Source organism: Nomascus leucogenys, chromosome 8 (assembly GCF_006542625.1).
Source record: "Nomascus leucogenys isolate Asia chromosome 8, Asia_NLE_v1, whole genome shotgun sequence".
Lineage (NCBI taxonomy): Eukaryota > Metazoa > Chordata > Mammalia > Primates > Hylobatidae > Nomascus > Nomascus leucogenys.
In genome coordinates this window covers 24,557,067-24,573,211 of record NC_044388.1, presented here as the reverse complement: position 1 = coordinate 24,573,211, position 16,145 = coordinate 24,557,067, and the positions used below count along the sequence as shown (strand labels likewise).

The 16,145-nt window shown below is 36.7% G+C and overlaps 1 protein-coding gene across 1 annotated transcript in view; it reads right to left on the bottom strand.

The window, feature by feature from the left end:
- The window catches only part of KCNH8 (potassium voltage-gated channel subfamily H member 8), a 368,934-nt gene that overhangs the window by 235,007 nt on the left and 117,782 nt on the right, over positions 1-16,145 (bottom strand). The window contains exon 3 of the mRNA XM_003265242.3: positions 8,256-8,387. Within this exon, the coding sequence (XP_003265290.1) occupies positions 8,256-8,387 (132 nt within the window). The remainder of the gene's footprint in view (positions 1-8,255; positions 8,388-16,145) is intronic.

Genomic DNA, 16,145 nt, shown 5'->3' with positions numbered 1-16,145 from the left:
ATATATACCATGGAATACTATGCAGCCATAAAAAAATGATGAGTTCATGTCCTTTGTAGGGACATGGATGAAGCTGGAAACCATCATTCTCAGCAAACTATCACAAGGACAAAAAACCAAACACCCCATGTTCTCACTCATAGGTGGGAATTGAACAATGAGAACACATGGACACAGGAAGGGGAATATCACACACCGGGGCCTGTTGTAGGGTGGGGGGAGGCGGGAGGGATAGCATTAGGAGATATACCTAATGTTAAATGACGAGTTAATGGGTGCAGCACACCAACATGACACATGTATACATATGTAACAAACCTGCACGTTGTGCACATGTACCCTAAAACTTAAAGTATAATAAAATGAATAAATAAACTAGCTTTAACACTTAAAAAAAAAAAAAAGAAGTTTGATACACCGGTGCAAGGTTTAGAAAGATGACTCCAGCAGCAAGGAATAGAGTGTTTTAAGGGAAGGACACTTACTATGAGCTAAAGTAGATCGGGAAAATCTGACTATACAGAAAAGAAGTGGGATTTTCATGATGAATAGGTGACAAAGATATATTACAAGTGAGGGAAAATTCTCCTGGGTAAGGAGAAAGAAGAGTGTGAGCTGAAAATGAACAGGGTAGCTTGACTTGTCCCAAGGTTTCAAAAAAGTTAGAAGGTGAAATGGTAGTTAGAAAGTGGGGTGTGGGGCTGGGCACGGTGGCTCACACCTGTAATCCTAACACTTCCGGAGGCCAAGGCAGGTGGATCACGAGGTCACAAGATCGAGACCATCCTGGTCAACATGATGAAACCCTGTCTCTACTAAAAATACGAAAATTAGCTGGGTGTGGTGGCGCATCCCTGTAGTCCCAGCTACTCAGGAGGCTGAGGCAGGAGAATCACTTGAACCCAGGAGGTGGAGGTTGCAGTGAGCCGAGATCATGCCACTGCACTCCAGCCTGGCAACAGAGCAAGACTCCATCTCAAAAAAAGAAAAAAAAAAGTGGACTGTGGGGAGCTTATTAAGCTGATTTTTAAGTAATTTGAACTTAAAATCTACTTACTTGAGCTAAGAGCATATAAGAAAGTGCTACAATTGTGTCTCCTTAATTTTAATAATGTGATGGCCCAAAGTGTTGGAAAGTTAGTAAGATTCTCATTATTGGCTTTCTCTCTCAGCTCTCTCTTGAAACTGCTTTTAGCAGCAATCCTGTAACCTTTCAATTAAAAAACCCAATGGGCACATCTCTGTCCTCATCTGACTTAATTTCTCTATTACGTCTGGTTCTGTTTCTCTCTAATGTCTCACCATTATTAATCTATCTCCTTTAATGATACTCTCCTCCTGGTTCCTCAAATGTTAGTATGATCCAGGGTCCTACCCTTGACCTACTTCTTTCCTCCCGCCTCTTGAAGTTTTTCCTTAGTGTTCCTAAACAATCTCACCTATGATCTTTTTTTTTTTTTTGCATTACCATCAACATATTGATGGCTGTCAAAGCTATGCCTTCAGTCCATAACTCTCTCTTGATCACCTGACCCTCCTGTCTATTTGCCTACAAGACATGCATAGAAACCTCATACAGTAGACCCAATACTGAATTCATTAATGTTCCTCAGAAACTTATTTCTCTTCTGCATTTACCATCTGGATTAAAGTCATTAATTATGTTTGCTAGGGCTGCTATAACAAAATGCAGTCAGCCCTCTGTATCTGTGGGCTCCACATCCACGGATTCAACCAAGTGTGGATCAAAAATATTCAGAAAAATAATGGATGGCTTCATTTGTACTAAACATGTATAGGCTTTTTTCTTGTCATTATTCCCTAAACAATACAACACAAAAACCATTTTCATAGCATTTACATTGCATTGGGCATTATAAGTAATCTAGAGGATGTGCAAAATATTACATCATTTTATATGAGGAATTTAAGAATCAGTGGATTATGGTATCCTCAGGATGTAGTGGAACCAATCCAATGACACCAAGGGAGACTCTACCTCAGACTGAGTGGCTTACACAACAGAAATTTATTTTCTTACAGTTCTGGAGGCTAGAGATTCAAGATTAAGGTTGGTTTGGCAGGTTGGTTTCCTGAGGACTCTCCTTGGTTTGCATATGGCTGTTCTGTTCCCATGGTCAGCAGTCCCTCTGTGCATCCACACCCCTGGTGTCTCTTTGTTTGTTCTAATCTCTTCTTATAAGAGTCAGACTGGATTAGGGGCAACCCTAACAACTTCATTTTAACTTAATTATTCAAAGGCCTCAAATACCATTACATTCTGAGATAACTGGGGGTTAAGGCTTCAACATATAAATTTGGGAGTGACACGAATCAGTTCATAACAGCCCTTAAACCAGAAAGAGGATCCCAAAAGATCTCCTTTTCCTTCATCTCTTATGTCAAGGCCAAGCTGTTCTAACTCTGAAATATATCTGCATACCACCTAAACTCCTTAGGGTTGAACTTCAACTTCATGACTTTTCTTATGAACAAAGGTCAACTACTTGCTGTTTCATCACCTAAAATTAACATTCTTTCCTTTCAGTCTTACTCCACACACAAATCATCTTTCAAGATTTGCTTCAATATTATTTCTCCTGTGAAGTTCTCCTTGACTCTGCTCTATCTCTTGCTGACCCGCTCTATATTGTTTCCTTGTCTGAGAAGAATTTATTATTTCTGTCATTCTACTGAACATACTGTATTGCAAAACTGGATCTGTGTCCACCATAAGATTACGAGCACTTTGCAGAGGGCAAGTGAGGGAGAAAAAACATAATGTAGGCTCTGAGGTTGGGCTGCATGAGTGTAAATCCTAGGTTACCATTTTTTTTTTTTTTACTATGTCAACTTTGTCAAGTCATTTAAATTCATCAATAAATGGGAATAGGAATAATACTTATTTCACAGAGTTATGAGAAGTAAATGAAGTCACCTATGTGAAGCACTTAGCATGAAGCAGAGACTTAATAAGAGCTAGCTATTTTTATAAAAACCTATAGAATATAACAACCATGACCACATCTTTTATTGAACATATTCTATATGCCCTGTGCTACGTGAATTGCATATATTACCTCTTATAAACCTATAACAAATGTAGGAGATATGTATGAGTACCTCATTTTATAGATGAGAAAACTCACTTCCTGAGACAGTAAGCAGCTTCTAGAAGGACTAGCAGCCAAAATTTAGTGGAAAGGTTTTAAGCTGAGACTTAAGATGTTTCCAAGCATATTGTCTCCATTTTGACATCTCCAAATGCTAATGCAATGCTGGGGTCAGAGTGGCTGCTCAATAAATATTTTTTGAATTACTTAATATATTATTAATCCACTTTTAAACTTACATTAAATTTTAAATATAATTTTTAAAACTAATTAAATTAAATTAATTTAATTTTAATTAAAAATATTAAAGCCTCCTGCTGAGGCTATTTTCCTTCACTAAAAGGAAACAATTCCCTCTGAACCACTCCATCCAAAGGCCCTCTGTTCTCAGCCCTGTGAATGTTTTTCCTAATCCTTCCCCACCATTGAGGACCTGGTGTCCAAAAAGACTTTGCCTACCCTGGCTTCTTATACTAAGTAGACATTCCCTTCCTTTTTCTTTTTTTTCTCTTTTCTTTTCTTTCTTTCCTTTTCTTTTCTTTTTTTAATAAAAAGGACATACTTAACTGCCAACCAAGATTTCTGATCAGCAACAAAAGAACCTCAATTGCCAAGCTGATTGACATATAAATCCAAATTTTATATCAAAGTATTTCCTAACTGATGCTGAAAGATATAAACAGGGCCTCGTATTAAATTCACTCCATAAGTAACACTTGACATGAACATAGAAGTAAGTGGTGTACACACTATTTTTGGAATAGAAGTAAACTACGTGCCAAAAAGGAAGTTAGTTTTAAAGGTGATAAAAGCCATCAGATTTCTGCTGAAGGCTGTCTCTCTCTCTCTCTCTCCCTCTTTCTCTCTCTCTCTCTCTCACACACACACACACACACACACACACACACACACACACACACCAGCAGATCCACCAGCTGAAAGCTATTGTACATACAAATAGTAGCTTGAATTTTGTGCTCATCTTCCACCAATGCTGTTCATTGATAAAAGGCCTACATTATATCTCATACCTTGTTAGCCTCTTCTATAAAACAGGTTCTTCCTCATTTAAATAAACTCCCCCAAAACATGGAAAAATGATTAAAGTATTTTTAATAGACGTCCATGCCATTTATCTCTCTTAAATGAAGCCCATCATGTGAACCTCAGTATTAATTAATTTAATTAACATGAACCTTATTTCTACAACTTAAATGAACTTCAGTGATGCATTTGCAGAAGGTGCAACACTGGGTCATGTCATGCACTCATTTAGTATTTTTAATGTTATGACACAATACTGCTACAGTTACATGGTGACATTTTAATAATCAAACACTTATTTGGAAGTTTTAAAAATATCATATGTTAAGGTGTGCCTTTCCTGCAAGACATGTCATCAATTGGTGAATTTTAAGGTGTTTTTCTCCATTAAGGGCAGGTAAAAATATTTTTTTTTCTTCTTTTTTTTTTTTTTTGAGACAGGGTCTCACTCTGTCACCCAGGCTAGAGTGCAGGAGTGTAATAACCAGTCACTGCAGCATTCACCTCCTGGGCTGAAGTGATCCTCTCACCTCAGCCTCCCAAATAGCTAGGACTACAAGTGTGCACCACCATGACGTGGCTAATTTTTAAATTATTTTTTATTTTATTGTTATATATTTTTTTGGTAAAGACAGAGTCTCCCTATGTTGCTCAAGTTGGTATCAAACTTCTGGGCTCAAGCAGCCTCCTGCCTTGGCCTCCCAGATTATTGGCTATTTTTAAATTATCATTTTATAACCATGGTGACTTACAATAGTTACTCTTTCTAAAAATACTACATACTTTCATGAGACATTTATAATAAGGTAGCAATAGAAAAAACTGTTCTTGAGTGTTCAGTATATATTAGAAGTAATATTTTTATATGAGATAATGTTGAGATAAAAATATCTAGGGACTTACTAGCAAATATTTCAAAAAATTAAATCATATTTTACACAATATAATTAATGTTAAAAGTGTTTTGTTTATTTAAATCTTGCAAGAGATAGTCTTTACATTGTACATGTTCCCTAAACAAAATGAAAATATTACTGAATATATGTATTTGAATACAAATGTAAAACTCATTTTAAGATAGAACTTTGGATTACTTTGTTATTGGTTGCACAGTGTTCAAATGGATGTCCTTCACTTCCAAATGACAGGTGTAATCTTTCAAGTGCAAGCAGCTCTACTAGTGTGACACGCTAGCCTCTCTCTGCTCCTTAACTTAGCTATTTCCAGGAAAAGAAGAAGAATATAATTTGGTTAAGTTTGGAAGGCGATACGGACATGTATAGGATGACCCCTTTGTCTTCTCTCTCTTTAGGGAGCAACTGTTCTGCTCTGGTTCTCCAGACATTAAGTTACACAGTGAGAGGCTCTGCTTTCTGACTGCGGGGCAACTTCGCCTAAAACTAGAGCTCACTAGAAGGAAGCCCACTTGGAGGTAAAGATATTTCATGTTTTCCTTTATTAGTTTCATCAAAAATAAAGGTGATACTTTGGTCTCCAATCTACTCATTTTTCTTTTTCAGCTGATTCAGAACGTGGATGGCAAAAATGAGTATTTTTATTGAGCTCTCTCAAACTCCAAATCAAAAGGTACACTTCACCACTGTTATTCACTGCAGTCCACCAAGATGGGGATTTCTCCCCTATCATGAGACATAAGGAACATAAGACAAAGCTAATTAAGGAATTTGTATAAAACCATTAGGCATGGTCCTCATATTTTAAACAAGTCAGTTAAAGGTCAATCAAACTGCCTTCTTTCAAGCAAAAAAAAAAGGCATGTATTTCTTTCTAAGGATTGTGTTATATTTCTATTTATCCACACATATTTGTGAATGCACATAATATAGATATATACTTATATGTTTGAATAATTTTATTCAAAGGATCCTTACCCTTTGTGTTTCTATCTTACAAAGAAAATATTAAAAGCAAAAACTGTACACACCAATTTTCATACTTATCTTTGTGGAACTTACATTGGACAGGTACTACGCCTGCTCTAAAATTCAAGTAACTTTAATTTTAATACGGCTCTTCCCTTGCATATGTAAAATACACTACATAATTTAGTCATGCCAATATACAGCAAAACAGACATGCATTTGCAAGGCTTTCAAATGCTAGAAGTGAGAGCACCAAACTATGGTATCTGTTCATTTGGGTTGTCATTTCAAGAAACATAATGTATTGAAAACAATCACACACATTTGAAAAAAGAGCTGGAATAAAGAGTCCATTCCTAAAAAGACATAGCTGTTGAAATGTCAAGTAGCTGATTCTAAAAAAGAACTTACCAAAAGCAATGGCAACAAAAGCCAAAATTGACAAATGGGATCTAATTAAACTAAAGAGCTTCTGCACAGCAAAAGAAACTACCATCAGAGTGAACAGGCAACCTACAGAATGGGAGAAAATTTTTGCAACCTACTCATCTGACAAAGGGCTAATATCTAGAATCTACAATGAACTCAAACATATTTACAAGAAAAAAACAAACAACCCCATCAAAAAGTGGGCAAAGGACATGAACAGACACTTCTCAAAAGAAGACATTTATGCAGCTAAAAAACACATGAAGAAATGCTCATCATCACTGGCCATCAGAGAAATGCAAATCAAAACCACAGTGAGATACCATCTCACACCAGTTAGAATGGCCATCATTAAAAAATCAGGAAACAACAGGTGCTGGAGAGGATGTGGAGAAATAGGAACACTTTTACACTGTTGGTGGGACTGTAAACTAGTTCAACCATTGTGGAAGTCAGTGTGACGATTCCTCAGGGATCTAGAACTAGAAATACCATTTGACCCAGCCATCCTATTACTGGGTATATACCCAAAGGACTATAAATCATGCTGCTATGAAGACACATGCACACGTATGTTTATTGCGGCACTATTCACAATAGCAAAGAGTTGGAACCAACCCAAATGTCCAACAATGATAGACTGGATTAAGAAAATGTGGCACATATACACCATGGAATACTATGCAGCCATAAAAAAGGATGAGTTCATATCCTTTGTAGGGACATGGATGAAGCTGGAAAACATCATTCTCAGTAAACTATCGCAAGGACAAAAAACCAAACACCGCATGTTCTCACTCATAGGTGGGAATTGAACAATGAGAACTCATGGACACAGGAAGGGGAACATCACACTCCGGGGACTGTTGTGGGGTTGGGGGAGCGGGGAGGGACAGCATTAGGAGATATACCTAATGCTAAATGACGAGTTAATGGGTGCAGGAAATCAACGTGGCACATGGATACATATGTAACAAACCTGCACATTGTGCACATGTACCCTAAAACCTAAAGTATAATTAAAAAAAAAAAAAAAAAAAAAAGAACTTACTACATAGGAAACCCACAAAGGATAATTGCTTTTTCTCTGGTGACTAGAATCCTACTTCGGTTTAAAACAAATAATATCAGCAGTTTTTCAGTGTTAACTTTCGTCAGCTTATATAAAATGCAAAGAATTTCTTAATAAATTATAACCAGAATATACAAGGTAAACAACACAAATTCTCAGACTCCTTTAAAGATAACTGAAAAGCTTGTTTATGTCTTAAAACAAAGTATTATATTTTTATATATAATAAGGTACAGGATTCACATTTGTTTGCAACATTCTATTCTAACAACCACTAAGCTAGAGTTCTTAACTTTGTACATAACTACACTTTGCACATCTAAGTTTTGAGCTACGGCAATCTAGAGGAAATGGAGAGATGTATTTTTAATCACATCCTCCTAAAGTCACTTATCCCATCCATTAATTTTTGCCTAATACAATGAAGTGGTGTTAATCCTTATATTGTGATAAACTGTTTTCTCATCCTCATCATATTAGCGTAGGAATATGAACTTCTAGTTCCTGTCAAGTGAGTCTTTATTATAAAGGCGACAGAATGTAAATGCATGTGAGTCTGTGATTTTGGAATATGCACCAAATGCTGACTGTTAACAGTTATGAATATTTATCAGTTGCTGTTATTAAAAATGCATGTTTTTCTCCGAGAGTTTTTAAGTAAACAATTTCAAAATGTTACTCCATCTGTCAATGTTTTCTGAAAACGGTACAAACCTTCTTTTTTATCTTCTGGAGTAATCTTCACTTTTGTATCTGTTATATCTTTGAATGAGGCCAGAAAAAGTACTACATCTCCTTTCTCATTCTTTATGGGAACAATATCCAGTAGGCACCAAAATGGAGACCCTGCAATAGTAAAGAAAAAAAAAATACAAATCAACCATTGCCTTGTGTTATTTCTATGGAAATCTCAATCATTAATAAAAATAAAGCCCTTAGTGTTTTCTTCAATCCCACAACTCCCTCCATCTTAAAAATGTCAGTTTTCAGATTCCGTAAATTTCTATCTTATATACATCTCTCTTCATTCCAAAGGAAATGCTTTTTCTGAAAATAAAGAAGTATTTTAAACAAAAACACTTGTCTGTGCTGAGATATTTCTGCTTACATTATTCAAACTGCATTTCCTCTTTGAACTTGTTGATGCTGAAGCATTCCACTTTATGAGAGATTGCCCCTTCCCACCCCCAGCACACACTCGTTCTTCAATAAAGACCTTTGTTTGGTATGAGTTTGCCAGAGGTTTATTTGGTCAATTTAAAAATCAAAGCTTGCCCAACAGAATGCTAAAATAAACAAGATTAAAAGTATCAAGTTTTGGGGAGTGTGCATAGCCACTTAAACTCTCATACATTGCTGGCTGATTCAAATTAATACATCTACTTTAAACGCAGGTAGTATTAAAATTTAGTCTCACAATACAACATTATACATCAGTGTGAATGAGTGACTTACAATCATTTGCAACCAAATAGACGAATATCACTAATATAATGTGAGTAAAATACCTAAACACAAAAAAATAGAATGCAATAAGAATTTGTTTACATTCAGTACAAAAACAGACAGAACTAATCTATGATGTTAAAATTCAGGTTAACGGTTACTTTGGGGAAATTGTGATTAGAAAGGCATTCAGGTCTGGGAGTTGTAGGATGCTGGTCAAGTTTTGTTACATGATCTTTATGCTGTTTACATGGGAGTGTTCAGTTCTTAAATGCTTACATGTATTTTTCAGTAAGCATGTCACATTTCAAAAAATATTTGAAGAAATAATCAAATTCAATTCAATTTTTGGGCAAAAGCCATGAGAAATGTCATTAAGATTCAAGTTCAAAATATAGTAGCCAAATGGTACTGCCTAAAGCTTATATTTTCAATTTTTAAATATATTTTAAAATATGTATTTTAGAAATATGTAAAAAAAATCCTTGCACTACATTTCCTACTGAAAGGCATTCTGGACAGGGATATTTGAAAATGATGATAAAGTTGTTGTTGCTTAAAAACTAAACTATTAATCTATTCATACATAATTTTCCTTCATTTTCTTTTGATGAGGGGAAAAAGACTTCAATACTGTGAATTCTTGTCTTATTTGGGTGTTGATTTCAAAGTCAGGGTATAAGACAAAAATATAAGAGGGTCAGAAATATCCTTGATATTTCGAGTTGTCTTGCATACACTGTATTAGACCTCATAATTTCCAACATAGCTATGTATTCATCCAGCCTTGGGATCTATCATTTTTTCTGCAGTTAAACACCAGGTGAAGCCACTAATTTATATTTAGGAGCCATCTGATATAAAAGTCATATTTTATTGTAGCTGCTGCTGTATTTGTTTAAAAGAATGGTTGGATGATGTATGATGTGCTGCTCTCATAAGTTACGCATGGAATATAATAAAATATGCTTGTTCCTCTGTATTCTCCCAATAGTTTAAGAGTCATGATTTCCTTCTTTTTTTTTTTTCAAGCCCTATGGTATCCCATTTCATTCATCTGCCCCAATATCTACGCCATGACAATCTCATTTCAATAGCTCATTACCAGGCTCTAGAAGACCTGGGATATAACCATGGTTCTAACACTAGCCGTGAAACGATAGGGAAGTTGATTAACCCATCTGGAACTTGGTTCCCTTCATTGTAACATTGTCACATCCTTCACTCCATTAGTGAATACAGTGACCCCCAAAATGCTGAGACAATAAATCAACTCAAGTGTTTGTGATTCATGGAGAAGCCTCATAAATGAGCCATACCCATAGTCAAACACTGCTATCCTCGTCATCCCAGAATGGTTCTTAATTGAAATTTTATCTATGGTCACCATTTCAGATTGGGAGCCTTTTTCAGTGCTGTAGCTGTGATAGAAACAAAAAGAGCCATCAGGCTAAACTAATAATCAGACCTTAGAGAAAGTAATAGTGGGGACACAAAGAATGGTATGAATCTGACATTTTGGTTGACATTTTAAAGCACCTTTCTGTCAATTACCTTGCGAGAACATCACCAAATCATAACCGAGGCTGTTAATTTTCCTGAAAATCTTCTATCTGTGTACTCAGACAAGTATCATTACTGTCTCCAAAGAGCCTTTGCATAGGTGCACCAATGTATTTTGGAGAGAGCCAAAACCACATGAGGTGAAAGCCAAGGAAATAGCTGTTGATATGGCAATATTCACTGATCAGCCCTTGAGGCACAGCCATCATTTCACATTATATTCTGGAATAACTGAAAGTTTACTTGGAGATTTGTCTTTTAAGTTACAGTGATGTGATCACTGACATTTTATAAATTCAATAAAACTTCATTAATTCAGACCTTTCTAAATTCAAGCTTTGGAATGATTTTACATGAACTAGGCTGATGTCTACCTTCCCAGTGCCTACATGACAAAAAAGTTTATGAGAGAAATAGTGTAAAGGGCATAAAAACTATTTCCTTCCTTCCCTCCCTCCCTCCCTATTTCCTTCCTTCCTTCCTTTCTTCTTCCTTCCTTCCTCCCCTTCCCTTTCCTTCCTTCCTGCCTGCCTTTCTCCCTCCATCTCTCCCTCCTTCCCTCCCTCCTTCCTTTTTTCCTTTCAACTGTCCCTCCAGATTTATCCACACCAACAATCTTACAAATATTCAGGTATATTTATGCTTTTCTTTCTCAACTTTAGAAGAACGCAAAGCGTATACAAACTGCATTTTCTTCTAGAAAGATAATAGATGCCAAAAGCTACCAATCATGTTCAATGCAAGACCCTTTATACTTAGCATGCTCGCTTATCCTTTGCTTCTCTGCTTTCCTAAATCTTCCCAGCAAGCCCTCCACCCTGCATTTCTAATGACACCTCTCACCTCTTATGAATGCAATAATTCAAGGCTATTCTCCAGGATCTGGCTCTTCCTCTCTTACCTGTGGGCACAATGATGATCAACTCTTTCAGTCAAGAGCAATTCAGGCCCAGTGCAACGAATCTCTTAGGGTTAAGGTGGGAGGCTGCAAGTCCCTGAGCCTCAAATTCAGAGATGTGAATGATAAGAGCAGAGTTAGAGGGCAGCCATTTCATAAGAATTTCAACTCCTTCTTTATATAGCGGCAGTAATTACCATGTGGGTTGGAGAGTGCCAACACAGATGAGGCTCTGACAGGATTTAGGTTAACACCACCTTTAATTTCTATGGATAAATACAATTGTGGAGAGAAAACAAGGTTTTTACCTTACACGGGAAAATCTATTTTTGGAACTGAATAATTACACAAAAGCTCAAATCTGGTGGAATGTCCCTTGTCTCCATTTTGGTACTTTCTTTTTCTTGATTGGGAAACAAGGATGCAGGAGAATTTGACTTGCAAATATTTTTGTTTATTTCTTTTTATTGAGGTAAAACATAAATATATAGTTTACTACCTGTGCCTTTTTGTTTTTTAAGAGAAAGGCTTACTCTATCACGCAGGTAGGAGTGCAGTGGCATGATCACAGCCTACTTTAGAGTCAAACAATCCTGCCACCTCAGCCTCCCAAGTAGCTAGGACTACGGACTACAGACGTGCACCACCATGCCTGGCTAGTTTTAAATTTTTCTGTAGAGATGGGGGTCTCACTATGTTTCCCAGGCTGGTCTCAAACTCCAGGCCTCAAGGGATCCTGCCACCTTGGCCTCTCAAAGCGCTTGAATTATAGGCATAAGCCACCATGCGCAGCCCATCTTTACCATTTTTAAATGTAGAGTTCAGTGATAATAAATACCTTTATAGATATTTTTCCCTTCATCCTCCTGCCTCCCCTTCCTAGTCCAGGGTAACCAACAGTCTACTCTCTATCTTCATAAGATCCACTTTTTTAGCTCTCAAATATGAATGAGAACATGCAATATTTGTCTTTCTGTGCTTGACTTCTGTCACTCAACATAAGGGCCTCCAGTTCCATCAATGTTTCTGCAAATGACAGAATTTCATTTTTTTATGGCCAAATAATATTGCATTATATATATATATATCATACTTTATCCATACCTTGATGGGCACTTAAGTTGATTTCATAACTTGGATATTGTGAATAGTGCTGCAGTAAATACAGGAATGCAGATACCTCTTTAATATATTGATTTCCTTTCTTTTGGATAAACACCTGGTAATGGAATTGCTGGATGATATGGAAGTTTTATCTGTGGGTTTTTGAAGACCATTCCATACTTTCCTTCATAGTAGCTGTACTAATTTTTGCTAATATTTATAATTATTAGAGAACTCATATGCTTTCCAGACACCACTAAAATATATTTGTCAATAGATAAAAACTCATAGTAGCTAATAATAATGTTTCTAGTATGGGTTTATGGTTTAATAACTTAATACGAGGAGGTGCAGGTATAAGGAAAACTGAGTTGTGAGTGATCCCACTCTCTTTAATGACTGTGCTGTCATGATGGGAAATAGTACATTGCTCAATATAACACAACAGGTCAAAGTGCAAAGAGGACACATTTGATGTTCTCTTGTTTCTAATATCAAGCAGGATTTTGAATAAATTTTTAGTGATAAATACATAACATCTTTATTTTTTGAAATTATAGCAACAATAACATAATATCCCAAGGGTTAAGAGCATCAGGGTTATGGGACCTAAACATTTCCAGGTGTTCCTCCTAGTTCACGTTAAGTCTGATGAGTCTTGTTCTCTACAACCATTGTCTCAGTGCTACTTAATGATAAAATAACAGGCTTGCCAGTTTTTAGAAATTAGTCCAGAGAAAATACATATACATATAGACACACACACACACACACATACATACATACATACATTTGGGGAGGGAGTGGGGAAAGAGCTGCAGGTGAGTAAACAAGGCTGCTATGAATTGCGGCTGGGTGAAGGGACACTCATTTCTTCAGCAGAAAGAGTGGGGCAGTAATTCAGTCCTAACTGAATCTACCAGAAAGCTCCAAGTTGCCCCTGCACTTTATCATATTTGCTACTGTTTTGTTCAGTTTCAGTCATCTCTTGCCCACTTTTCCAAAGTATTCTTCCTGCCTCTAGTCTTCCTCCCATGCTACTGCCAACAACCTTTGAAAAAATACGGTATCCTGATTAAAAACACCTGATGGCTTTTCACTGTTTGCTCAAATCAGCACAACATTCCAGACTCTAATCAATATGGAAAGTGTCTTTCAAGGGACTAGAAAATACGGGAATGTGATGGACAGTGAAAAGACGTAAACTAAAAAAGGTGTCATGTTAAAAAGGAGGCGAATGTTCCCTGGAATACCTAAAGCTGCTTGGCAAATAAGTCTCTACAGCATCATCACCAGCTCTTCCTGATGTTTGTACTATACCAAGAGATGAAAGTAATGGTTCTTTAGAAAATATGAGGTAAAAGCTTCACTTTATCTGCAGTGAACATTTCTTCCAGGGACCATCTATCTACAGTGCAGCTCATACAGGCTGCAAGTCTTTGCTCAGTCCTCATTGAATTTACGTCGGGTCAATACCCCTCCTCCAAATGCCCCAGGATACTAGTGAGCCAAAGTAAATGGCACAGGTGCCCTGACTCCTTGCGTAACAGTGGAGGGCAGCGTGGGGGTAGACAGGAGATGAACTGAGACAGCTGGAGAGCTCCCTGAACTGGGCGGTGGCTAAGGACACCCTTCATTTCAATGTTTAATGAAAAATAAAACACATTGTGTTTTAAATTTCTTTTTGTGTTAAAAACAGATGGGTAGAATATGCATACTATACTGATTTGAAAAAAGACTGGCAGAATACACATGAAATCCACAATGGTGGATTGTAAATTATGGTTTAATTTCCTTTTCTTCTCAGCATCTTTATTTTCAGGTTTTCTAGAATAAGCATGAAGAAATATACAGTGGGATTCTGTCAACTCCAGTGATTTGAGGTAGAGATGTAAAGAGTTCAAGACTGGAGCAGTATGAATGCTGAGGTCATATTTCTGGGGAATAATTTTTTATATATTCTTGATAATTTGAAATACGTTCTAATGGATACTTCCATTTCAAACTTTCGAGAAAAGTGCTATTTTGTTAAGCCAGAATATCTGACAGAGAGAAGGAGAGGACGGGAAGTGGAGGGGAGGGGAGGGGAGGGGAGGGGAGGGGAGGGGTGGGGAAGGAAGGGGAGGGGAGGGAAGGGAAATCAAGTTATGCGTGACTGATTTAAACGTGCCAAGTTTTTAATCCTCTTTTCATTTTGATCCAAGTTACTTTTCTCCTTAAATAAAAGTACTTTATTCATTTCCCAGGTGTATGTATAGCCACCTTTCAGCAATCTCTAATAATTAGGAACAAGAGGAGCCTGGAAACTTCAGGTGCAAAAATATCCCCAAGACATGCTTTAGTCAATACATCCAACATCCTTGCTCAACAAATTAACTGGGGTTATTGACCAGTAGAACTAATACTTGCTTTAAGAAAACCAAATTGGTTCTCATGGTAAACACAGATAATTCTTACCTACAATTGAAAGGAGTTTCCATGTACAGTTAAACACAAATTCAGCAGCAACAGTTTTATAGTAGGAAATGGAACAACGGAGTACAGTCCAATGAGAAATGGAGATAAAGAGGCCCTGAAAATAACACACACAGCAAGAACCTAGTGATTGCTGTATTCTATTAAGAGTGTATTATGTGCTAACATTGTGCAACACGTCTTGCATGTATTATATCTCAATTTCCCATTGATCAACCTGACCAACATATTGCTGCACTGAACTATATTTTACAATTATGGAGATTGAGATGTGTAGTATTTTCTTCAGGTCACACAATAGTCCTGTGAAGAAATGGAACTTAAACACAAGTCTGAGTTTGATTTTCTAATTTTGCCTTACTATTAATGTAATATTCTGGGAATGATCCTCTTCTATGGACAATGTTTTAAACATTGAGTTTCGAGTCAATTTAATTCTCCTTTCTACATATACTATAGGACACGATTATACACATGCTCTAAAAAATATCATATTTAAAGTGAAAAAAATGCAGTAAAGCCTTTTTATAATAAAAAGAATTTCACTCTCAAACCAAGAATAAGAGTAGAACCACTATTTAAAACAAGATTCAGCTATTTTAGTTTAAGACTGAAAAACACCTTTCATTAAGGTATATGCGGTGTTAATTTTTAAATTTGCTTGAGTATCCAATGAGACTGGGATCAGAAAAATACCACTGGTGCTGCTGCCAGTCCCAGGTTGAGACAGAGAAAATGTACTTATACAAGCTTGTGATTACAGTATCTAAGTGTAGTTATCTAAGTTGCTAACATACAAGGCATCATATTCTGACCTCATTCACAAAGCTTCTGCATGCTTCTGCCTCCCAGTATGTTTTTGCTTCTTACTCTCTTAGGAAGCTTCAGAAATGGTGATCTGTATACCATGGCAGCTCTGGGTAGGATGCAGAGCAACATCCCCTGGATTCATCTGCTAAGACTGGAAATAGCAAAGAGAACTGAGCCCCAATTAACATCTGAGTCATGGCTCTATCTTTTCAATGATCCTTTGGAGAAAAGAAGAACACATGTGATGGACAATTGGTAGTGAGCAGAAAAATATCTGATCTGACAGGTTTGGTTTCATGATTGCTACT